This window comes from Rhinatrema bivittatum, chromosome 16, assembly GCF_901001135.1.
Source record: "Rhinatrema bivittatum chromosome 16, aRhiBiv1.1, whole genome shotgun sequence".
Lineage (NCBI taxonomy): Eukaryota > Metazoa > Chordata > Amphibia > Gymnophiona > Rhinatrematidae > Rhinatrema > Rhinatrema bivittatum.
In genome coordinates this window covers 32,159,869-32,184,670 of record NC_042630.1, presented here as the reverse complement: position 1 = coordinate 32,184,670, position 24,802 = coordinate 32,159,869, and the positions used below count along the sequence as shown (strand labels likewise).

General features: G+C 47.9%; 1 protein-coding gene across 5 annotated transcripts in view; it reads right to left on the bottom strand.

Moving 5' to 3' along the window:
* Positions 1-6,249: 6,249 nt before the first annotated feature.
* POLR3C (RNA polymerase III subunit C) overlaps positions 6,250-24,802 on the bottom strand; it is a 30,240-nt gene continuing 11,687 nt past the window's right edge. For 3 of the 5 annotated variants that reach the window (XM_029581047.1, XM_029581046.1, XM_029581048.1), the window contains exons 5-16: positions 23,112-23,297; positions 22,756-22,844; positions 21,481-21,585; positions 15,092-15,184; positions 14,440-14,520; positions 11,911-11,962; positions 10,949-11,009; positions 10,270-10,420; positions 9,953-10,054; positions 9,212-9,261; positions 8,033-8,182; positions 6,250-6,582 (exon numbers count right to left, since the gene is read on the bottom strand). In XM_029581047.1, the coding sequence (XP_029436907.1) occupies positions 6,501-6,582; positions 8,033-8,182; positions 9,212-9,261; positions 9,953-10,054; positions 10,270-10,420; positions 10,949-11,009; positions 11,911-11,962; positions 14,440-14,520; positions 15,092-15,184; positions 21,481-21,585; positions 22,756-22,844; positions 23,112-23,297 (1,202 nt within the window). In that variant the 3' untranslated portion in view covers positions 6,250-6,500. Of the gene's footprint in view, positions 6,583-8,019; positions 8,183-9,211; positions 9,262-9,952; positions 10,055-10,269; positions 10,421-10,948; positions 11,010-11,910; positions 11,963-14,439; positions 14,521-15,091; positions 15,185-21,480; positions 21,586-22,755; positions 22,845-23,111; positions 23,298-24,802 lie in introns of all 5 variants that reach the window. The other 2 variants (XM_029581049.1, XM_029581050.1) reach the window with 2 other exon arrangements.

Sequence of the window (24,802 nt, the reverse complement as noted above, 5' to 3'; positions counted from 1 at the left end):
AGCATGAAGTGGGGAAATCTCTTTTTTGAGACCCCATGATTCAAAGACCTTCCACACCTGGGCATAAGCCAAGGAAGATGAGAGTTTCCTGGCCTAAAGCAAGGTCATAATGACTTCTCCTGAATACCCTTTCAATCATACTCAATTCCTCTCAAAAGCCAGATCGCAAAACAAAAGCAATTCTCCTGATCCAAGATAACTGGTCCCCGATGCAGGAGCCCGGGCAGATGTCAGGGTTTCAGAGGCCTGTCCATTGCCAGATTTATTAGGCCTGCAAAGCATGGCCATCTCGGCCACTCCAGAGCTAATATTATCCACTCTACTGGCGAATCCTTCGCACTGTTTTTGGGCAGCCATGGGCGGGATGCCAAGTCCACCTGTCTACACTAAGGAAAATGAAATTATCAGGTAAGTGATTTCTCCATTTCCTAGCGTGTAGCCAGATGGACTCAGGACCAATGGGATGTACAAAAGCTACTCCCGATCGGGGAGGGAGGCTGCCCGTGGTCTGGTTAACACCGCCCTTGCAAAGGTTGCATCCTCTCAGGCCTGTACTTCTAGGCGACAAAACCTGGAGAAGTTGTGCAAGGAGGACCATGTCGCCACTCGCAGATATCGACAGGAGACAGAAGTCTAGCTTCTGCCCATGAGACCACTTGAGCCCTAGTGGAACGAGCTTTAACCTGAGAAGGTAATGGCTTTCCTACCTCCACATAGGTTCCTGTGACCACCTCCTTGATCCAGGGAGCTATGGTAGTCAATGAAATTAGTTCACCCTGCTTCCTTCAACCGAGAAGGACAAACAGGCGGTCCGTCTTTTGGACCGGTTCTGAAACTTCCAGATGCTGCACCAAACGTCTACTGACATTCAAATAATGGAAGAGGCGGTATCCTACCATGTCCTTGTGCTTATCTAGGGATGGAAATGAAATGGATTGATTCAAATGAAACTCTGAGACTACCTTGGGCAAGAAGGATGGAATGGTACAAAGCTGTAACGTCCTGGAGTCATCCGGAGGAACGGTTCCCGACATGACAATGCATGCAGTTCAGAGTTGCGACATGCCAAGCATACAGCCACCAAGAACACCATTTCCAAGGTTCATAAACACAAGGAAAGACTGCGCAGTGGCCAAAAGGAGGGTCCTGCCAAAAATTACAATACTAGACTAAGATTCCACAAGGGAACTGGCCACCGTAGGGGTGGCTGGAGGTGCTTCACCCCTTTCAGAAAACAAGCCATGTCTGGATGAGCCAACAGGCGGGTTCTATTCACCTCACCATTGAAACAAGAAACAGCCACTTCCTGAACCTTGAAGGAGTTAAGGGTCAAACCTTTTGACCGCTCGAAGGGGGACACTGCGTTCCTTGCACCAGGCCTCAAATACTCTCCAGACCCTCACATGTGCTAGGGACGTAGAGACTTTCCAAGCGCAGAGTAAGGCGGCAATTGCTGCAAAATATCCTCACTTCATCAGGCAAGTCCTCTCAAGGGCCAGACCATAAGACAGAATCGAGCCGAATCCTCGTGAAGGACCTATCCCTGCTGAAGCATACCCCTATGCAGTGGGAGGCACAGAGGAGTCCCCACTAGGAGTCTCCGCATGTCCGCATACTATGGACACATGGGCCAATCTGGAGCTACTAGTAGGACTAATCCCCTGTGGTGCTTGATTCTGCAAATGACCTTACCCAGCAGGGGCCACGGAAGGAAGGCCTATAGCAACTCTTCATCTGGCCAGGTCTGAATGACAGCATTGATCCCCAGAGACCACTGATCTCTTCTGTGACTGAAAAATCAGGAACCTTCGCATTGTGAGATGCGGCCAGCAGGTCGATGGATGGGAGACCCCAGCAATCTTCTATCAGCTGAAAGGCTTTGGCCAACAATGCTCACTCTCCTGGATCCAGACTCTCCCTGCTTAGAAAGTCTGCTCTGATGTTGACTTTTCCTGCAATGTGAGAGGCGGAGATCATCTGTAGATGTATTTCTGCCCATTCCATAAAGAAAACTATCTCCAGTGACACTTGCTGGCTCTTGGTTCCACCCTGGCGGTTGATATAGGCTACTGTCATTGCATTGTCAGACATTACGTGGACCGCTTGACTCTGGAGTCTGTGACTGAATTCCCAGGCCCGGAGGCTCGCGTCTGTTGTGAGGACCAGCCAGTTCAGGGAGGACAAGGGTACACCCCTGCTCAGATGAGCTTCCTGCAGCCACCACTGGAGACTAGAGCATACTTCCATCACTACATGGAGGCAAATCGAATAGTCTTGAGACTGAAGGTTCCAACATGACAGTAGTAAGCGTTGAAGTGGTCGCATGTGTGCCTTTGTCCATGGCACTACTTCCAAGGTTGCCGTCATCAACCTGAGAACTTGGAGATGGCTCCACACTGTCGGGCATATCGTGCTCATCAACTGACATACTTGGGCATCAACTTCCTTATCTGTGTGGTCGGAAAGAAGATCTTGCCCTGTTTGGTGTCGAACCGGACTCCCAGATATTCCAAGGACTAGGAGGGCTTGAGACTGCTTTTGTCCAAGTTTACGACCCAGCAGAGTTCCTGAAGCATGGAGGTCACCTTGTTGTTCACCCAGAGACTCTCTTCCATGGGCTTGGCCTGGATCAACCAGTCAGCCAAGAACGGGTGCACCAGGATTCCCTCTTTTCTCAATGCGGCTGCTACGACCACCATAATCTTGGAAAATGTTCTGGGGGTGGTGGCTATGCCAAAGGGCAGTGCCTGGAACTGATAATGGCAACCCAGTACCGCAAAGCATAGGAAACATTGGTGTTCTTGAGGATTGGAATATGTAGGTAGGCCTCAGATAGGTCCAGGGAGGTTAAGAACTCTCCCGATTGTACAGCCATTATCGTGGAGCCTAGGGTTTCTATGAGGAAATGATTCATTCGTAGATGTCAGTTGACGCTCTTGAGGTCCAGGATGGGGCGAAAGGAACCTTCCTTCTTCGGTACGATGAAATAGATGGAATAATGCCCCATATTTTCCTGGGACACAGGTACTGGGATTATAGCCCTCATCCTGAGGAGCCTTAAAAGAGTGGTCTCCGCTGCCTGCTCTTATGCTGGGAGAGGCAAGGAGACATTATGAATAGGTCCAGAGGAGTGCTGTGGAATTCCAGTGCATATCCTTCTCGTATGACCTCCAGTACCCATTTGTCCAAAGTGATCTCGACCCACTGCTGATAGAAGAGGGAGAGTCAACTCTCTATCTCCTCGTTCCAAGGGTCAGCAAAATCTCATTGGGGGGTTCGGAACGAATCTGAACCTGAGCCTTCCCCTCTCTTGTGCTGTCAACTATGAAAGGACTGAGACCTCCCAAAGGGCCAAGACCTCTGAAATGTTAAGTTTCTGTAGGGAAAAAAGCATTAGGAGCCCCTGGATCAACCCCTCATAGGCGAGGGGCGCTGTAACTGCTTTCTCTTATCTTCTGGTAGCCGGGGAACTGGAGATTCACCCAATTTACTTGCCAGCTTTTCCAATTTGCTTCCAAATGGAATGATCCTTTAAAGGGCATCTTTGTAAGATTTGCCTTGAAGGTTACGTCTGCTGACCAATTCCGCAGCCATAGCTGTCTTCTGGCCGCCACCACTGAGGCCACTCCTCTGGCTGAAGTACGGACTAGATCCGAGCCTGCATCAGCTAAAATGGCGACAGGAGGTTCCATAACCGCTCTGGAATGCACCCCCGAGTCATCTACCTCCTGAGAGAGGAGTAGGCATAAATGAGCTACCAGGGCACAAGAAGCAAACTGTAAGGTCATTGCTACTGCGTCAAAAACCTGTTTAAGGATGGACTCCATCCATGTATCGTGTGCATCCTTTAAGGCTGCTCCTCCCTCAACTGGGATAGTTGTTCTCTTAGAGACGGCACAGACCAGCGCATCCACTTTAGGGAAATGCAAACGCTCTCTCACTGCCGGATCCAGTGGGTATAGAGCTTCTAACGCTCATCCCCCTTTAAAACTTGCTTCTGGGGGCATCCCATTCCAGGCCAATCAACTCCTGGATGGCTTCCAGTACTGGAAGGTAGCAAGAGGCTTTCCATAGGGAAATCAGAATGGGATTCTTCTTTGGTTCCATCATACAGTTCGCCCCAGGAACTCCCAGCATCTTCAGGGTCTGGGAAACCAGGGCTGACAATTTGTCTCTGTGGAAAAACCGTAACATGATCTGATACAGTTCTAAGCCAAGGGGAATTTCCCCATCTTCCAAGGAATCCATATCCTCCTCTTCGTCCATGCTGAACAGGCCGCTGCCAGGGATACCCTTGGTGAGGCAAGGTATGCCTCGAGGTCTGCTGATAGGACTGGGAGAGGGAGGACTTACCGGATGAGGTTCCGTCCGAACAGAGGCAAGTGAGGTAGCAGACTGCGCCTGTACGAAGGCTTGAAGGCCCTGGAAAAATTCCACCGAAGAGAAGGCAGCCAAATGCATGCCTAGCCCAGGAGGTACTGGGGTAGGCACCGCTGAATTTCCCTCTCTCATGGGCGTACACTGATCCGGGGTAATTCCAGTTAAGGCTATGGCTAACCTATCCTCTGAATAGGAGGAGCTGGGTTTAGCAACATCAGGGGAGGCCAGCTCTCCCTGGGCTTCCCCTCAAGGTGCTGACATAGGTTGGAAACCAGGTCAGACTGCGAAGGCCTAATATGACAAGAAGCGCAGAGAGAAAGGCGCTATGTTTCTTGGTTGCTGGAACCACTGGCAGTAGTAACCATAAGTTCTGTTGGCTCATATTTAAAATTTTATATGCGCAGATTTCGGGCACCTAGGTGGGACGCGGCGAGGTGCACGCACAGCCCATGCGTCCTGCTTAACCTGCATTCTGCGCTTAGTAGGTTGTGCGCTTATATACTCACACAGTTATGCATGCAATGCGTGCACAGAGCTGACACATTCTGTGTACAGACATTCTATGGAGGGCAATACAGAATGCACAAAGACGCGCGCAAGATGGCGTGGTTGCAACCTACCACACAGTGTGCCAACCAAGCCTAAAACAGGGCCTAGCCCACCAGGGGGCTGCTCAACCCGCTCGGAAGCCCACTTACCCTTACCCCAGTGGGATCGGGAATGATGTTAGTATGGTGCGCCGAGCAAGGAGACCGGAGGAAGTCTTACTGAAAACCTCTCCAAATGTCTCTGAATCAGGAGAACATAAGAAATTGCCATGCTGGGTCAGACCAAGGGTCCATCAAGCCCAGCATCCTGTTTCCAACAGAGGCCAAACCAGGCCACAAGAACCTGGCAATTACCCAAACACTAAGAAGATCCCATGCTACTGATGGAATTAATAGCAGTGGCTATTCCCTAAGTAAACCAGATTAATAGCCATTAATGGACTTCTCCTCCAAGAACTTATCCAAACCTTTTTTGAACCCAGCCACACTAACTGCACTAACCACATCCTCTGGCAACAAATTCCAGAGCTTTATTGTGCGTTGAGTGAAAAAGAATTTTCTCCGATTAGTCTTAAATGTGCTACTTGCTAACTTCATGGAATGCCCCCTAGTCCTTCTATTATTCGAAACTGTAAATAACCGATTCACATCTACTTGTTCAAGACCTCTCATGATCTTAAACACCTCTATCATATCCCCCCTTAGCCGTCTCTTCTCCAAGCTGAACAGCCCTAACCTCTTCAGTCTTTCCTCATAGGGGAGCTGTTACATCCCCTTTATCATTTTGGTTGCCCTTCTCCGTTCCTTCTCCATCGCAACTATATCTTTTTTGAGATGCCGCAACCAGAATTGTACACAGTATTCAAGGTGCAGTCTCACCAGGGAGCGATATAAAGGCATTATGACATTTTCCATTTTATTAACCATTCCCTTCCTAATAATTCCTAACATTCTGTTTTTTGACTGCTGCAGCACACTGTGCCGACAATTTTAAAGTATTATCCACTATAAGTTGGTTGGTTCTATTTTCCAAAGGGTTCTGGGGCCATTCTAGAGATTTTAAATGAATCTGTATGCGTCTCTGACAGAATACAGAAACTGAAAATGCCAGTGGTTCAAGCAAAACCTTGATACAGGGGCTGAACACACCAGAAATGCCACATCCAGCAGAAGAATGCCAAGACTGGAAATGGAGACACCAGAACTACACCGGAGTCTGGGAGGACACAGATCCAATGTGAACTGTGCCGAACGTCAAAAGAAGCAGTTACATAGTAACATGGAGGCGGCATGTCCTCTTAGTAAAAAGGATCAACACAGATATTGTTCACACATTTTAATGTAAAATATAACACACATTTGCCTCTTACATGGGTCCTTTTTTTTCTAACTGTGATTTCTAAACAGGATCTGGCAGGTGACATCATTTTCTGTCCCGCACAGAATTCAATTTCTGCTCTCTCCCCATCCGGAAGAAATGTGCATGTGGTACACCCATCTTCTTGCCGAGCAAGCAGAGAGATTCCTGCACGTGGCCTGTCTGGAGAAGCTCGTCCCATCCTGGGCGCCGCTTCACGCTTTTGTGCTGGTGGTCTCTATGTAAGACTCCAGGATAAAGAGGGTTTCATCCACCTGATTTTCACTGGCATCGATCCTGCAATAACAAGGAGAGAGAGAGAGAGAGAGAGAGAGCGATAGCTGTTAGGAGAGAAGTAGGGGGCACTACTGTACACATTGCAGGGACATCTGCTTTAGGATACTGTGGGCTGCAGTGTTGGTACATGTACAAAGAGGCATCCCGTACGATGGAAAATGCCAATATCTTCAGGAATGAGAAGGGGGGCTAAATCACAAAAAACATCCTGGGACAGGAGTTAAAATGAGTCCAGAGGCAAGTCTGGTTCTCACTGTAAAACATTTGGGAACAGACAAGGTGACCATTTTAGCAGCCACCCTCTGGACCAACTCCATCCTGTTTATATCCTTTGGAAGGTGCGGTGGCCAGGATTAATAACTGTGTTCCAAATGAAGTGACCCTAAGGACTTATACAGGATAATATTGCGTTTTTTTCTACTGACCATGCCTCTCCCTATATACCCAAACATCTTTTGGCTTTTGCTGTTGCCTTATCTACCTGTTTTGTCACATTAAGAACAGATACAATAATCCCCCAATCCCACTCTTGTTTCGTGCTTAGAATTTTGACTCTATACTGTACCACTTCCTTGGAATTTTGCAGCCCTGCGTTTTTTAGCATTAAATCTTAGCTACCAGATTCTAGACCATTCCTCAAGCTTTGCTAGATCCCTCCTCATGTTTTTCACACCTTCCTGGGTGACTACCCTGTTAAAAAGTTTATCATCTGCCAAAAGACCAACCCTTTCAGACAGCCTTTCTGCAATAGCATTTATAAAGATGTTGAAAAAAACCAGTCCAAGGACTTGTGGCACATCACTAGCAGCAGCCCTCTCTTTGGAGCGAACTCCATTTACCACCACTCAGTCACTTTAGGGCACATAACAAGGGTGCTCAGTATATTTATAAGTCAGAACTGCTTCAAAGGCCTTACTGAAAACCAAATGCACTACACATCCAGCGCTCTCCCATGAACCTACTCTCTGGTCACCCAGATTCGTTTGGCGAGATCTAGCTCTGCTAAAAACATGCTGCCTAGAATCCGGCAATCCACTGCCTTCCAGAAACTGCACAATTTAAAATTAACTATGTGACCAAAGCATAGAAAATGGCTTGTGTCCACAGCCTCAGCTCCCAAACTAATCATGCCGCATAATTTTCTTGCCATCCAAATAGGATCGGATTTGGGCACAGGCTGGATTATGGTGCCCTATGGCACTCAAAACCTAGCACGGCCCCTGCTGCTCTCTGACCTCCTAGTCAGTCTGTTATAAAGACGAACAAGGTAGTTTTGCCCTATGCTGACAGAGTGCTAAAGCTAAGACATTACTGATTTATTATAAACTGGTGCGATATGTAATCTTTACAGGAACATCGGTATATAAAAATTAAAAATAAATAAATAAATAAATAATGTATTAAGAGGTTTGAAAAACACTGAGCTCCCCCAGCCACCTTCCCCTCTGACTTGTTCACGTTGCGCTTTAGCGCCTCCAGCTGCTGACGCTCTGGAGCTGTGATCATCTCCTCAATCTCCTGCAGCTGCGCCTCCTCCGCCCCCGTAGCCTGCATGGATGCAATGATGGCCTCGATCCGCTGCGACTTCTCCAGCAGACGCCTGCAGAGAGACAGAGGAAGACCTATCGGGCCCGTCCAGTCACAAAAGAAAAACCCACAATGCCAGCCTAATGATTACTGCTCTGCTCTGCTCAGCAGGAAGGCCGAGGTTCCATTCCCAACTCTGCCTTGTGAGGGCAAGACTGAGATCAAGGTATGCCAAGATTTCTGTGGGAAGAGGCTTCATGAACAACAACCCCCCCCCCCCCCAAACACACACACTAAAATGGACAACCCCATGCCAGTTAGGACAGGCTGATCCAGTCCTGGTTTTCCATGACAATGTTTTGATTTTCCTTAGACTGGTTCAGCCTGCCTTAGAGTTAGTCACATGACAAGATGGCTCCATGTCAGCTAAGGACAGCACCTAATATCAGCAAAGTGAGGAAAGAAGCTCCACTCAGTTTGTTTAAACAGTAGCTATCCCAATTGCTCAGGTTTTGTCTAAAGCAAGCGCTGCTGTCACCAAATGTCACCTAAAAGGCGCAGTCTGGTGTTTAGGGGTCCGAGGAAGAAGGGCGTATAACATGCTGGGTGTGTGACATGTCAGTTCTTAGAAAATAAGATTTTACAAGTTTATCTGAAAGGTTAAGGGAGAAATAATTTTTTCTGTTTTGGTTGTTTGCTATCTTCTGTTGTTTGAACTTGTTTTATGCCTTTGTACACTGCTTTGGGCCATCCTTCTGGGCCAGGGAAACAGTTTATACATTGAAAAAATAAATAAATGAATACATGACGTCCTAAAGCATGGGGAGGAGGCCAAAGCAGCATCAGCGGCTGTGTGCCAGCAAATCCAGTTTTAAAAGGCGAGCATTTACCCCGCTCCTGGTGCATGCATGGTGGTTTTCCTGTCTGCTAGCATCAGTATACCTGTTCCAGTCATTGGAATGGAAATGAGATGTTCCAGTTACAGGAACAATGCCGCTTTTGAGAAGGAGCCAGTGGGTTTCTGCTTGGAGCTTTGGAAAAGCTTTTAATCCAGAATACGGGAAAACCAGTCGGGCCCGACGAGCTCCATGCCCAGACTTACTTGTTCTCTTTTGTTTCGAATAGCCTCCTTTCCACCAGGTTAGCCACAGTCTGCAAAACAGAGGCAGGGAAGAAGGTTACAAGTCTTCATGAGGAGAGGAGTGACAGGTGCAAAGAACTGGCACCGCTCAGTGGCCAAAATCATACCCAGGGCTTTGGACTGCATCTGGTCCAGGGCAGCCGGGTGTGCAGCACTTTACTCCTAAGTGGAAACCTTCAACTCATGGGGAAAATAAGTTTTTGTATTCAAAAAAACATAGTAACAGAGTAGATAAAGTCCACTCTATCCAGGGGACATTCTTCCTCTGGTTCTCTACCAGACTGAAACCAATACCAACTCGGCCCCTAACCACTGCTCTCCGACTCTGTCCCGGGCATGCTTTACTCCTTCACAGCACTGGCCTCCACTGGTCAGCTATTTTAGGCCTCATCATCGTCCTCTCTGGTTCCTACAAGATCCAAACTTAGCCCAAGGCCCCCATCCCATATCCCACCACCCAGCTTTGCAGTAATCCAACAGCCATCAAAACCTAGCGGGGCTGTTGTCTGAGGCATCCGGCTACCCTGTGCCATTTACCCTGACACAACCCTAACATCAGCAGTGCGGTTGTAACTGTGGTCACTCCGTGCTTTCCGGGGATGTACAGCACCACAGCGAGGGTTAAGCAGCAATACTGGGCACCATGGACAGGTGTGAACGACACTGGATCAAAGCGAATGTGGACGGGGAGGGCTGCTGTACCTTGTAGCAGCGCTGCAGCAGCAAGCGAGAGGAGGCGAGGGTGTTCACCGTGTACAAGTAGAAAGTCCTGGACGGGGCATGATCTGGAGTTTTAGGGATTTCCTGTTCAGATGGAGAAATCCCACCACCAACGGCCACAAAAAAAACCAAAAAACAGAACGAGAAAGAGCAAAGGTAAGAGCAAAGAATTACAAAATGTGGATACATTCTGTCCCCTCCAGTTTTGTTGAAACTTTTCTTCCCGATCTCAACCTGTGCTTATTAATACGCTAGAAATAGATAAATACATAAATAAACCAACTGAGCAGAAAGGTCACCTGCAAGGTCACTAGGTTCTCGGACAGCATCTTGTACAGCATGTCCTTGGCTTCCTTGGCAGGAACCATGGCAAAATCCTCCACCTGCTTCTGCTCCAGGTGCCTCTTCCGGAGAAGCAGGCGGAAGATCCGGGCACAGCGGGAGCCGAAGCTGAGAGAGGGAAAAAAAAATGTCAGCACTCAGAGGCCCAGTTCGGTTTAGAAACAGTGAGCAGTATTACTGGATGTCAATTCCTAGCTCAAAGATCACGCACTGGGGAGAGAACTTAGAAAAGCTATGAAAAAAATGGTTAAATTTCTGATCAAGACAGGAGTCCTCCTCCTAAGGGGATGAGAAAGGTCGTGTCCGGTCAATAAAAAGGTACAAAAGCCTGCAAGGAATCTTGCAAAACACATAAATAGCAGAACACAGCACAATTAAAAGATCTACGTGAATTGGAAACGCAGTCTACCACATCAATTCTCCTGATGGTTAGCGAGAGGAGGGCCCACGTTAAGTTGTGAAAAAGCCATGAAAAATGACTAAAGAAAGCTGAAATGATAATGTTGTAGAACGACAGGACTGGTTGGGGACCTTAAGATCAACCATCCCAGACAGACACACGTCCATCCTCCAGGCACTTCTCTTCCAGCCAGTTTAGGGCAGGGAAGCCGAGACACGGATGGGAGAAACACTTACCGCTCCTGCACGACAGATTCCAGGGTCACTGAAGCCAAAGAGGCGAGCGCCTTGTGGAGGTCTGCATGGGTTAAGGTTAAGGCCAGGGAAGCAGGCTCTTGCATAATTCGAGAAGAGGGACAATGCATGCAGGCGACTGGACCACAGAGAGATAAAATGCGCCTGCTTATCAGCGGATAATCCGCAGGTTCTAACCGCTACCGAATCTTACGCATCCATGCACACAGGGGTGGCTGCATTTTTACAAGCTACCGCTTCTGACGAGAATATTTTAAGGGTCCCTTCAGTGAAGCAGCTGGGAGTCATTTGGGCTTTTTCCTGTGATCTTAATCAGTCAAACCTGACCCCTGTACCCAGTAGCGGATTCACGATGTCAGACTGGCCCGGGTATTCGCCGCCCAGGACACATCACATGGTCTGCCGAGCGCGGCTCTGTCACGGCCACGCACGGCAGACCACGTGACTGGAGCGATCGGCCCACCGGGGGATGCCCGATCCCCCGATAGGCCAATCCGCCCCTGTCTGTACCTGTGAAGGAACAGCTGAGGATTTCTTACCTGCTCAGCTAGGAGGGGGCTACTTAAGCTCACAGTAACACTGGAATGGCTCAAACCACAACTTAATGGGAACCTTAAATCTTTCCTTCATCACAGCTACAATTATTTATTGATGGTTCAGTGGCAGTGGAGATCTGGGTCTGAGTCCCAGGTTGGGCTTCTCCTTCCGCAGTGGTCTCAGACCCTGAGAGAGGAGTGGGTGGTGGGAATGGAGGGAGTCCCAGTAGCTAGTGGCCAGGCTTGGGGTGCATGTGTACTAGGTTCCAGGGGAGAGCCATGGTCTGTTGCCCCAGCCAAGGACTGTCGCCAAAATATCTGGGACGGGGGAGAAGGGGGAAATGAAGGTTCACGGCACTATATGCCGTAGCCCAAGAGAGGCTGATTCTGACCATGCTAGAAGGATACTAACGACAAACATTCCTCCACCACTATCACCAGATCGCCCGACAAACTCCAACTGCAAGAAGACAAAAGAGGGTAGGGGAAAAAAATGACATTCCTTGAAAAGGATGAAAAGCCGTAGAGAATGTTTGCAAATTTATTGGATTAGTTTAGAGAGAGACGTGAGCATTGCTGAAAGTGTTCTGCTCTCTTCTACAATCTATGCCGAAAGCTAAGAGCAGCCTCACGTTACGGGAAGCACATTAAAAAGAGGGACGCAGAGACACCGATTTTAATGCTGTGACCGGACTGTAAGAATTGCAGGGCACTGGAGATGAGAATTCGTATTAGTAAGTGTTGGGTGGCTGTGTCAGAGTAAGGACAGCTCGCAGAATATCTCCTCAGTTCAGACTTATGCATAAAGCCGCATAAACGTGACCAGGCCTGTCTAAAATCGATTAAAATCCCACGTGAGCACATCGAGCTCTGTACACTGCAGTTCCTGTTCATACCCCATATCAGTCCAGACAAGCGGGGTTTGCAAGCCTACCAGCAGATGGCGGCAGAGAACAAAACCTTTCAGGCACTGCTACATAACTGAGAGCGCCACCTGCAGTCCCTCGATATTTCTCTGTCTCCAGCAGATGACAAAGCTGCAAACCTGCAGCCTGATAGAAGTTAAAAAAAACAAACAAAAAACAATTAAAGTTAGTTAGGAAAGAAGACAGAATTTAAAAGAAGAGTCGCTCCCTGAGGTGTTAGGCATCTTCGTGGGCCAGCCCTCAGGTAGAGCCGGGTGAGCAGGGGGGTTGGTGACCCCCGTCTGGTCTCTGCCCATGACATCCAGAGGGACTGAAAGCAAAGGGACTGGTTCCCTTGCTCCTTCCGAGGTCTCCTCTCCGACGTCCAGATTCAAGGAAGCATTTCTTTTCTGAGGGTTTCTTTGCCTCAGGATCACTGTGCCTTTAAGTTTAAAAACAAAACAAAACTGTGAACGTAGCGGCCTGAAGGGATGGGACGGCTGGAGTGTGTTCATCAGAAGCTGATAGCGCCGTGGGGAGAATGAGTAAGCCTCTGCAGCACCAGGGCTCCGGGACTTTTCGGGGAGAGCAACTCATGCTGGCGGCAGAGGGACTGCAGGTGGCGCTCTCGGTTTTATAGCAGTGCTTAAAAGTTTTTATTCTCTGCCTCCATCTGCTGCTAGGGATGCGAAAACCCCTTTGTCTGGACTGATCTGGGGTATTCCAGGAACGAAAATTAGCAGGTAAGGAGGGTCATTTTCAAAGGCAGCAAAAACGCCATCCCATGAACACCGCCCCCACCTGCACAGCTTACACCTGCTGTCTGCTTCAAACACACGTGCCTGCTGCCGGATTTTATCAAGCGCATGCGTTTACCCAAATATCGCAGGGGCAATTCTGTAGAAAGTCACGACTGCGTGGCCAAAACCTTCTATGTTACTTACCTTTTGCTGGGTAATAGATACCGTTTTGACTTTTTTATTTACTTTTTTTTTTTTTAATACCTTTATTTCTTTTGCTTGGTTTGTAATATTTTATTCTATTTTTGGATCACATGTTAATTGCAGTTTGGGATTTATACTTTGAATTGTCAGATTATGTTTATTTGTTAAAACAAGCGTGTGACAAACGTTTTAAATACATTGAAAAATCACCCTAAATTAGTACCTTACTGCATTGTCCTTTATATATTTATTTGTATTTGGCTCAGGCGAGTTACAGTCAAGTACAATAGGTAGTTTCCTGCCTCCTGAGGGCTCACTTTTTCAGGGCCTCATTTACTAAGCAGGTTTCCCATAGACACAGAATGAGAGAAAAGCCCTAGGTTTGTACCTGAGGAAACAGAGGATAAAGTGCCTTGCCCAAGGAAACTGCTTATCTGATTTTATATTCAATTGTGTATGTAACGCATTGTTACCCACCCAAGTTGTGGATGGAGTAAGATACAAATTCCTACAAAAGGAGTTTCAGGGAGATTTGAACCCTGGCTTCCCTGGTTCTCCGCCCGCTGCTCTGACCGCTAGACTATGCCCTTGAATTAAGGCTTAAAAGGTCTGGTCAGTTTCCAACCTGCTCTCCCCAGGGGTTCTCACCAAGCGCATTTAGGGGAGGCGCAGGATAGGGCCATTTTATGCCTGAAAACCTGCGGCTTGATCCAGAAAAGAAAAAAGGAATTCAAAACTTGGCTATTCAAGCAGGCTTTGAGTGTTTCACTAAGTAATTAAGGTAGATCAGGAACTCCGATGCTGGCTGTGTTATTTATATACTTTCACGCTTTGGATGTTAGCATTTTATTTAATTAATGTGGATCAGGATCTTTGGTGTTTGCTGTAGATATTTATATGTTTTTATACTTTGTCTTATGTCATATGCTCTTAACTACATGTTTTTATGATTAGTTTAACTGTAAACTGTTTCAATCAATGAGGTACATGGTATATAAGTAATTTTAATTAAATAAATGTGTGAGCTTGGAAATGTTTAGACCACAGCTATTCAAAGTGGAAAAATAAAAAAAGGCTTCATTTCTTACCGGATCGTCTGCTAGCAGAGTGAGATACTGGTCCAGAACTTGCTTTGAGATGTTGTAACCGGCTGGGAAGGAGCGGAATATCTGAGGATTAAAGAGAAGAATGCAACCTACTGGCGCTATCCATTTCCAGTTCTCAAGGGCCGCAAGCAGGTCAGGTTTTCACGATATCCCCAGCGAATATGCAGGAGATCGATTTGCATGCACGAGCATAGTGCCTCAACTGTATATAGATGAATCTCTTGTATAGTAATTAGGGATATCCTGAAATCCTGACCTGTTCGCAGCCCTCGAGGCCTGGATATGAATCCCATTGCAATACAGAAATCAGATTCCTTAAAAGCTGCCTTTCTTCTAAAGCATTTAACAAAACCAGCAGCAGCAGAATAGAAAAGCGCCTCGTTTATATGATCTCATTTTCTCTAAACCTAAAAATGAAAAGACATACAACTCGTGGCATGCACTGGAAAAGCAGGGTGTGTGTCAAGATTCCCAGTATGCAGGATTATCAGCCACTGCCGCTTTTACCATGAGCCTAATTAGAAACACCTAAGGAATTTCTTTTTTAGATCTTTGCCTGAAAGATATAACTTCATGCCTGTTCAGATGCAGGCTCACACTGCCACAAGACCGAAGCTCGGCACTGTTTACCCACCTCATTGGATGACAGCGGCTGGGTGTGAGCAGCGTTGGAGGACGTGGTGACTTCGCTCATTCTCAGCATGGTCCGTACAATTTCACTGCTGGTCTGTTTCATAAAAGTGAAAAGCAGCCTTCAGACAGACCCCCCGCAAACCCTGCACGCTCCACATTCACCACAGAGACAGGAAGTGTTTCCAGTACCGGTTTGGCTTCCTCTGTTATGGGGCCTACACCATTTGCCCTAAAGAAAACCCCAAAAACCTAACCTACTGCAGTTTGATCCGATTGAAAGCCGAACACCCCAGAATGCCCTAAAGCGGATTCTGTTCCGGATGTCACCGTTCCAGCAATGCAATCAGCAGGCAAGCTTTTCAAAACTTATGTTTGCCACAAAAAAGGGCCCCTTAAAGTATTTTAGTGAACATGGAGGCTATTTTGGGGAAAGGAAAATTGGTTCTTACCTGCTAATTTTCATTCCTGTAATACCACAGATCAGTCTAGACAAGTGGGGTTTATGCACTCCCACCAGCAGATGGAGACAGAGAAAGTTTCACTGACAATGTACATAACCCAGTGTGCCACCTGCAGTCCCTCAGTATTGACCTGTACCCAAGCCAAACAGTAGACCCTGTTCTCCTCTTTTTAGGGCAAACAAAAAAAAATCTAACCTAGGGTTGGAAACCCCTGAACTGGCAAGCCAAACAATACCAGGCAAAGACCTGCTAACCACTTACTCAGAAAAGGAAATACAACTTTTTTTCTTTTTTTAAACCGTGTGTAAACAAAAGGCACCTGATGTACACTGGCTATCCTTCACCAGGAAATTCAGTCTTTCAGCCACAATAATGAGTGGGTCTCTGGACTGATCTGTGGTAATACAGGAACGGAAATTAACATACCCAGATCAGTCCAGACACGTGGGATGTACCCAAGCCCCCCTATACCGGGTGGGCACCTGAAAGACCCGCTTTTAACACAATCTCACCAAAAGACAGATCTTCCTTCACTCGAACATCCAAACGGTAAGGTTTGGTGAACGTATGTAATGAAGACCACACCGCGGCCCTACATATCTCCTGAGGAGAAACTAACTGACACTTCCGCCCAGGAGGTTGCTTGTGCCCGAGTCAAATGCACCTTGAGACCAATTGGAATTCCATGACCCTTACGGATAAAGGCTGAACAAATGGTCTCCCTTCAGTCTCTCCTCTTTTTGTTCCACCGAACAACACAAACAGGTGATCTGACCTCCGAAAGCTAGAAGTGACTTTCAAACAATGCAACAGCGTGCGACGCATATCCAGGAGATGCAGATCCCTATCCTGAAGAGACCCACGCGACCAATCCGGAAAGGCCGGCAGCTCAACCATCTGATTCACATGAAAGGAAGACACCACTTTCAGCAAAAAGGAGGGAACCGTATGTAAGATCACCCTGTCCTCCACAATACGCAGAAAAGGATCTCAACAAGAAAGCGCCTGAAGCTCGGAAATCCACCTGGCCAAACAAATAGCCTCCAGGAAAACCGTCTTCAACGTCAAGTCCTTCACTGAGGTCCATCTTAAGGGCGCAAAGGGTTCGGACACACCTTCTGAACCGGAGGTCATAAATGCTTAGCCCCCTTCAGAAAACACACATCGGGATGAGCAGCCAAAAGACCATCCCTGAACTTTGCCCTGAAGAGAACCCAAGGCAGACATATAAATGCAAAGCAAACTACAGGCTAGGCCTTTGGACAAGCCTTGTTGTAGAAAGGACAAAATGTGAGGAACTCCCACCGACAACGGGTCCAGATCCTGTTGTAGTCACCAGGACTCAAAAACCTTCCAAACCCAACCATACTCCAAAGACATAGGTGGTCTCCTAGCCTGAAGCATAGTGGAGATCACTGGTTCAGAATATCCCTTCAGGCGCAACTGCCACCTTTCAAAAGCCAAGCCGTGAGACAAAAGTGATCCTCCTGATCCGAAAATATGGGTCTTTGTCGCAGCAGATCTATCAGATGAGCCAACTGCAGAGGCCCATCGATCATCAGATACACCAGATCTGTGAACCATGGACGACGAGGCCACTCCGGCGCCACTAGCACCACGCTCGCTGGATGAGACTCTATGCGCCACAACACTTGACCGATGAGTGGCCATGAAGGAAACATATAAAGCAGAATCCCGATTGGCCATGGGCATACCAAGGCATCGAGTCCTCCGACCCAGGCTTCCTTCAGCGACTGAAGAATCTGGAAGTCTTTGTATTGGTTCGCATTGCTATGAGGTCCAACTGAGGAAGACCCCACCTGGCACAAATGTGATTCCAGGCTTCTAGGAACAGTTCCCACTCCCCGGGATCTAGCTGTTGCCTGCTAAGGAAATACGCCTGCACATTGTCCACTCCCGCAATGTGTGAGGACGCAATCCCCTCGAGATGATGCTCCGCCCACACAAATAATAGCTGAGTCTCCCAAGCAACAGCACGACTCTTCGTCACTCCTTGTCGAATGATGTATGCTACTGACGTCGCATTGTCTGTAAACACTCGTATCATCTGTCCCTGGACCACCAACAAAAATGTTTACCACCCTCGTCTCCAGATGATTGATCAACCAGGATGCTTCCACCGTTGATCAAAGACCCTGGGCAGACTGACCCAGGCACATTGCTCCCCAGCTCTTGAGGCTGGCATCTGTGGTGACCACCACCCAATCCAGAGGCTCCAGGTCTCTCCTCGATAGCCACCACAAAAAGACTGGATCTGGATTCTCCTTGTAGAGGCAATGGCAAATGATACTCCTCCAACAAAGGATTCCACCTGGACAAAAGCGCTCTTTGTAAAGGGCACATGTGAGCAAAGGCCCATGGAGCCCAATACCTGTAAGTAGTCCCAGACCTTTGGCACCGACAGACTCAAGAGCCGCTTCACTTGTATTTACAACTTTGTCAACCTGTCCGCTGTCAGGAACACCCTGCCTTGCTAGATATCGAAGCTAGATACTCCAATGATTGGGCTGGAACCACACTGATCACCCATCCCAGAGAACTGAGGATGTTCATCACACGCTGCACCGACCGACCGCACTTTTCCTCTGTCTTTGCTCGAATAAGCCAATAGTCCAGATATGGATGTACCAAAATCCCTTCCCGTCTCAGGGCTGCCGCCAAGATCACCATTACCTTTGTGAAGGTTCAGAAAGCCGTAGACAACCCAAAGCGAAGAGCCCGAAACCGGAAATATCATCCTAGCACCATGAATCGTAGAAACTTCTGATGGTCTTCCCAAATGGGAATATGAAGATAGGCTTCAGTCAGATCCAGGGATGTGAGGAATTCTCCTTTAGGGACCGCTGCTATTACGGTAAGCAGTGTCACCATCCAGAAACATGGTACTCACGAGGCTACAATTACCTTTTGCAAATCCAAAATGGGACAGAAAGTGTCCTCCTTCTTTGGTACCACAAAATAAATGGAGTACCTCCCCTTCCCTGTTTACTCAGCGGAACTGGAGTTATGGCTTCTGAACTTAACAACTTTTGCAGAGTCTGTTCTACTGCGCCCCTTTTGCTGCGAGATGAGCAATGGGACTCCAGAAAGGCCTTTCTGACTGAGTGCAAAAATTCTAAGGTGTAATCCTATCTTACAACCTCCAGCACCCACCGGTCCACAGCGATCTTGGTCCATTCCTCATAAAAACGAGACAACTTGCCCCTACCACTTCCAGCAAGGAGTGGACGGGCCTGGCTTCATTGTGAGGCTTTACCTCCTCTAGTCACCTGACTGGAGCCACCTCTGGAGGATCTGCCCGTGCCCCGAAAGGGCTGCTGACGACTACTTTGACCCTGAGGTTGTGGTCCCTCTTCCAGTAAGAAACCTCCTTGAATCCTGAAACCGGGATCGGGGTAGAAATACGCCGGCAGCCTGTTTCCCTCGGATTCCCCGAGGGACTTCATCAGCTGATCCAGCTCCTCCCCGAACAGTAATTTCCCCTTAAAGGAGAGGTTGCACAGCTGCACCTTGGACAACATGTCCGCAGACCAATTAAGCAACCACAGAAGCCGGCATGCCGACACCGCCAAGACCATGCTACTGACAGAGGTATGCACCAAACTGTTCAGGGCATCAGCCACATAAGCCAACCAGCTTCCAGCTGAGCTGACTGATTGTCCCCGCTAGAAGCCTGCTCCTGCACCTTCTGAATCCAACATAAGCATGCCCACTGCATCACACTGGCACACACCTTGGCTCGAAGGCTTAAAGCAGACACCTCAAATATGCGCTTCAACTGAATCTCCAGCTTGCGGTCCTGCACATCCTTAAGCGCAGCAAAACCTGCAACTGGAATCATGGACTTCTTGGTCACTGCCGAGACCACCGCATCTACCTTAGGCATCTTTAGACACTCCAAATGTTCCTCCATCCAAGGATAGAGCTTCGCCATTGCCCTACCAGCCTTTAAGCCTGCCTCCTGGAAATTCCACTCCTGGCTGATCAGCTTCTGTATCTTCTTAGGCAATGGAAAGGCCATAGGCGGATCCCGCAGTCCATCCTGGACCAGATTCACAACTTCATTATCCGACTCCTTCCGAGTTCCAGATCATCATCCTTATTCAAATCAGGATCCAGCAGCTGACCCCCATCAGGTTCCCTGTCCGGATCCACCCCCTGTAGCGATGCAAAATCCGGCGTCTCACCTGAATCATCCAGGTCACTGGAGTCTTCGTCTGCTCTGGCACGGCAAAGTCCCAGGCACTTCAATAAATCCCCAGAACCACCCGCTGATGCCACCCTCTTTCTTTTGGGAAAGCCATAACGATGCACCCTGGATCTCTTCACTCCTGCACACTTCCTAGCCAGGAAGGCCCTGTAGAGTAGCAGGACAAACTCCAGGGAGAAATCCTCTGGATCGTCTGTCCCCTGTGGGAGGAGGCTGTCCCCCCAAATCTGTTCCCTCCTCATGGTCACCCTCAGCATCCAGCACCGCAGGAGAGAGAGGAGGAGGAGAATTGCTGGTGCCCCAGCCCCGAACAACTCCCAGACCACGATCCTCAACAGGCCCAGCTGGAGGGGAGGTCTCCCCTTGTACTACCGTCACAGCTCCCGAACCGAGGGAAGCCTTTGACTTCCCCCCGCCCTGCGGAGGGGAAGTCAAAGGCTCCGCTCCTGAAGCATAGCCTGTGCAGAGGGAGTGGCAATCGAGTTGGACCAACCAGAGCCTGCAGGTCCTGCACGCCGCCACATGCGGTTTCACCGCGTGGCTAAAAACACACCACTACCAAGCAGGCCGCACCATGAGGGAGCTCTTCAGCACTGCGTGCTCACAAGCAGTGTGCATGTGAGCCACAGTAGGTCCAGCAACGTGCCAAAAATCAAGCTGCACAGCCAAAGATTCCCCGCTGGGGAAAAAACAAAATCGCGGCACTTGCCCCTCCTCCTCCTGTGGTCTTAGACAGCTCCACTTTATAACCACCCTGTTCTGCGCCGCCGACCAAATCTCCTGGCTGACATGCACTGCTGACCCTCTCTCACTTCCACTTCTCATTTTTTTGGCTGACAGGAGGAGATCACAGAGATCACAGAGATCACAGAGACTGACAGGAGGAGATCACAGAGACTCCAAGGGAGCCAGTCCCCTGGCTATCAAAGTCTCCGGTATCACAGGCTAGCACAGCCAGGGGTGTCCAATCCCCCATTCGCCCGGCTCCACTCAAGGGATGGCCCACAAAGGAACCTAACACCTCCAGGAGCTGCTCTAGCTTCTAAGGTCCAAAGTCCAACTTTTGGTCAGAACTGCAGGTTTTTGCACCTCTACCATCTGCTGGAGACAGAGAAATGCTGAAGGACTGCAGGTGGCACTCTCAATTATGTAGCAGTGTCCCAAAGTTTTGTTCTCTGCCTCCATCTGCTGGTAGGGATGCATAAACCCACTTGTCTGGATTGATCTGGGTATTTTCAGGAATTGCTTTTGTTTTATAATGTGCTCCCTGCTCTGCAATATTAGCACACAAGTAATCCAGTTTCCCTATGAGAAACCACCTACCATCCGAGGGGCTCTGTGTGACTGTATATGAAGACTAAGGCGACCAGATGGCTCCAAGTCATAAGAGGCAAACTGATCCAGTTCCTGTTTTACCCCATGGGATCTCTGGACATGGAGGTGCAATTTCTCGAAGGAAAGCAATGGGGCTTAATCAGGACAGGAACCACCTGTCCCACATGATATGGGGTTCTCAGATCAAGAGAATTAAGACATACCAGCAGAACTGTCACTATGTTTGATCTTTGTGCCGAGATATAGCAAAACACACAGATCATGTTGTTTTTGAGGGGACCTCAAGACCAAAATGGAGCAAATATGCCTAGAGAAAACAAGACTGAAAATTCTTAACACTGGCCCAGCTTCCTGACCACATACCTGGTCCATCTTGTTGGCAATGGCACTGATTATTGCCTGATCACGGAAGTGCTGGTGAAATCGCTCAGTACTCACTTGCCAGTAAATCCCATCATCGGGAACCTCCTAGGGGAGAAATAAGCAAGAGGGAGAACAACACATTGCAAAAAAAAAAAAAAAGTAAAAATCCTTCTGGTATTGGAAACAATTTAAACAAAGCATTTAAATCATACACTGACACAAGCAGTGAAACAATCCACAAAACCTCCCTCTACCTTCCCTACTTGTATTCTAGCATCTCCGAGAAGCTCCCAAATGTGGTGTTTTACCTTATGAGCCAGTTCAGTTAAAACCATTAATAACGTTTAATGCTCGTGGCATGACATGCCTATGATGTCAGAGCCAATGGAAGCACTGGGGTGACATAGCAAGGAAGAGAACCATGTCTGTAACAGTGATATGGCACTGAGGTTCAGGGGTGATTAGGGTTAAAGGCGTTCAGAGCAAAAGGTACACATAAAGGATGAATATCTTTATTCACTCTACACCCCTGGACATTAGGGCTCTTCTTGGCTACCTGAGTAACTATAGTCTCATGCCTCACAATCAGGGCTCCATTTTATTTTATTTTTTAAGGACTAGGTAGAGCCAGTTCTGGTGTTGGGCCCGTGGCACATGTGAACTCGTAGGCCTGTTCTTTTCCCAGAAATCAGAACTTCATCTCTCTGCATGCTGTGGGGTGGGGAGGGATTAAAACCAGGATTGGATCAGCCTGCCTGGCTGGGAAAAACTCACAGCCAGCTAGCTGTTAACCCTACCACTCGGAGTGCACCCGAGCTGTGTTTAAGGGACAGGTAATACCGGCCCTGATGCGTCATGCTGTTTAAAGTGCAGTACAAAATTAAAAAACAGCAGATTAATCATTTAACTAGAATGGGCAGCAAAAACATTAGGCTTGCATCTTTTCTTATTTCTATTAACTGTAAATTTTATTCCGGAAACCAAATGTTTGAAGTGTACTAACGGTTCCTTCTGCATAACCGCTCCTGACACAGGGATGACAACAGCAGTTTTAAAATCAGTGAGTGTGGTCATAATATAATATGTGCACCCTTTATTCCATGCAAATGTTTTGTTTTTAAAAACACCGTAAGAGAAAAAAAAAAAACCAGATGAGGACACAAAGAGAAAGATGACCCAGAAATAAAACTGAGAAACTGACCAACCACTAGGTCGGACAATCTGCCGTTTTAACCCTGGCACTACCAAATTCAGCTGTAAGAGTCAGGTACTGACTTCTGTGCCATCCGCCTCCGTCTTCTGGCGTTTCACTTGCTGCTCACTGCTATCCTCATCTTCAGAGGATCTCCTCCTTTTCCCTTTCCCTGTGGAGAGGGAGGGTTATAGAAAAGACAATACACTTCATGCAAGCAGGGAGGCACAGAGTCAGAGCAATCATGCAGCAGCCGCCGATAGCATAAACCAGCTCATGTTTGCCGGCCCTGCTGTGCCCTCAGCAAACGGCAGAAACTCACATTGATGCTTTTTTTTTTTTATTATTTCATTACTGGCCGAAAGACAATTATTTCCAAAAACATTCATTTCACAGTGGTCCGAGCCACAACTTAAAATGGACCGTTGGCACTACTCACCAATCATATTCAGCTTTGGGACCGTGTACATGTCCTTTTCACTGGTCATCAGCAAGGGTGCGGCAGGGGCTGGCACAGCCAACCCCAGTGGGGTTTCCGGAGGTGCGGGGCATCTTCGAAGGAAGTGCGTGTCTACCAAGCGCACAAAGGTACTGGAGACTTCGCCGTAGTCCATGGCTTTCCCATCTGTGCAAAATATTTCAAAGCATGACACGGATTCTGCTAAAAATCTAGAGGATTCAAATGCAAACTGTCCTTGCTCCAAGCAAGGTTCTTCTGCTGAATTTTCTGATGTGACCGTATCCCCTGGCTCCTCATGGGCTTTGTGTTGCTACGACAAATATAAAACACATTGACACATTTTCCACCATACACCTACACTTGACTACTTTCGAATTAAAAACTTGTAGATATAGGAAAATTGTTTCTTACCTGCTAATTTTTGTTCCTGAAGTATCATGGATCAGTCCAGACAAGGGGGATTTGCATCCCCTACCAGCAGATGGAGGCAGAGAATAAAAACTTTGAGGCACTGCTGCATAACCAAGAGTGCCACCTGCGGTCCCTCAGTATTGACCTCTACCCAAACCAATAGAACAGAGACTTAAAAGTTGGAGGCCCCCTGAAAGCCAGGCCCCCTTAACACAAAGCATATACCAAATTATGTACACTTTTCATTAATCTGAGAATATCACATATCAGCACAGCAACATCCAGAAACGAGGAAGTCTTTCAAAAGATGGGGATGGGTCTCTGGACTGATCTGTGGTACTTCAGGAACGAAAATTAGCAGGTAAGAACCAATTTTCCTTTCCTGTTCGTACTCCGGATCAGTCCAGACAAGTGGGATGTACCCAAGCCTCTCTATTCTGGGCAGGAACTCGAAAGACCCGCGCACAACACGCTTTCCCCAAACGTTGCCTCTTCTGGCACTCACACGTCCAAGCGGTAATGTCTGGTAAAAGTGTGAAGAGAAGACCACATCACCGCTAGACAACTCTCCTGCAGAGAAAGTAACTGACCCTCCGCCCACGAGGTCGCCTGCACCACGGTGGAATGCGCTCTCAACTCCTCCAGCACTGACCGGCCCTTACAGACGTAAGCCGAAGCTATCGTCTCCTTCGTACCCTTGGAAGCCTTATTATCCTTCCTTGCACCACTGAACAAGATAAACAGATGATCAGATCTCCAAAAGGTATTCGTCACCTTAAGGTAATGCAAAAGAATCTGATGCACATCCAATGAGTGAAGCCATCCCTTGCCATCGGAGCATCAGCTGCCAAATTCGGAAAGGCCGGTAGCTCAACAACCTGGTTAAGGTGAAAAGAGACGAAAAACAACTGTATAATAAAGTGTAAATAGCGGCTTGCCAACGCCGTAATAGAATGTTGTTTTCAAAAAGGTTATTTTTAAGGAGAGAACCGCATCAGCAAGCCCGACAACGGCAATGCATGCAGCAGAGCCGTCCGGTCTAATCCTCATATGCGGTGATATTTCTAGAAGCACAAACGATGCTTTGAAAAGAATTGAATATAATATTTTTTGAATTGTAATCCGTCTGTACCCGTATCTGAAAATGTTATATGAGACCCGAGAGCAGCCGGTGTTTCACAACAAGAGTCCTTTTGTTGTTTTTCGTGATTATATATTACAGGACTGCTTTGCTGGCTCTTTGGCCTTGTCTAAGGTGA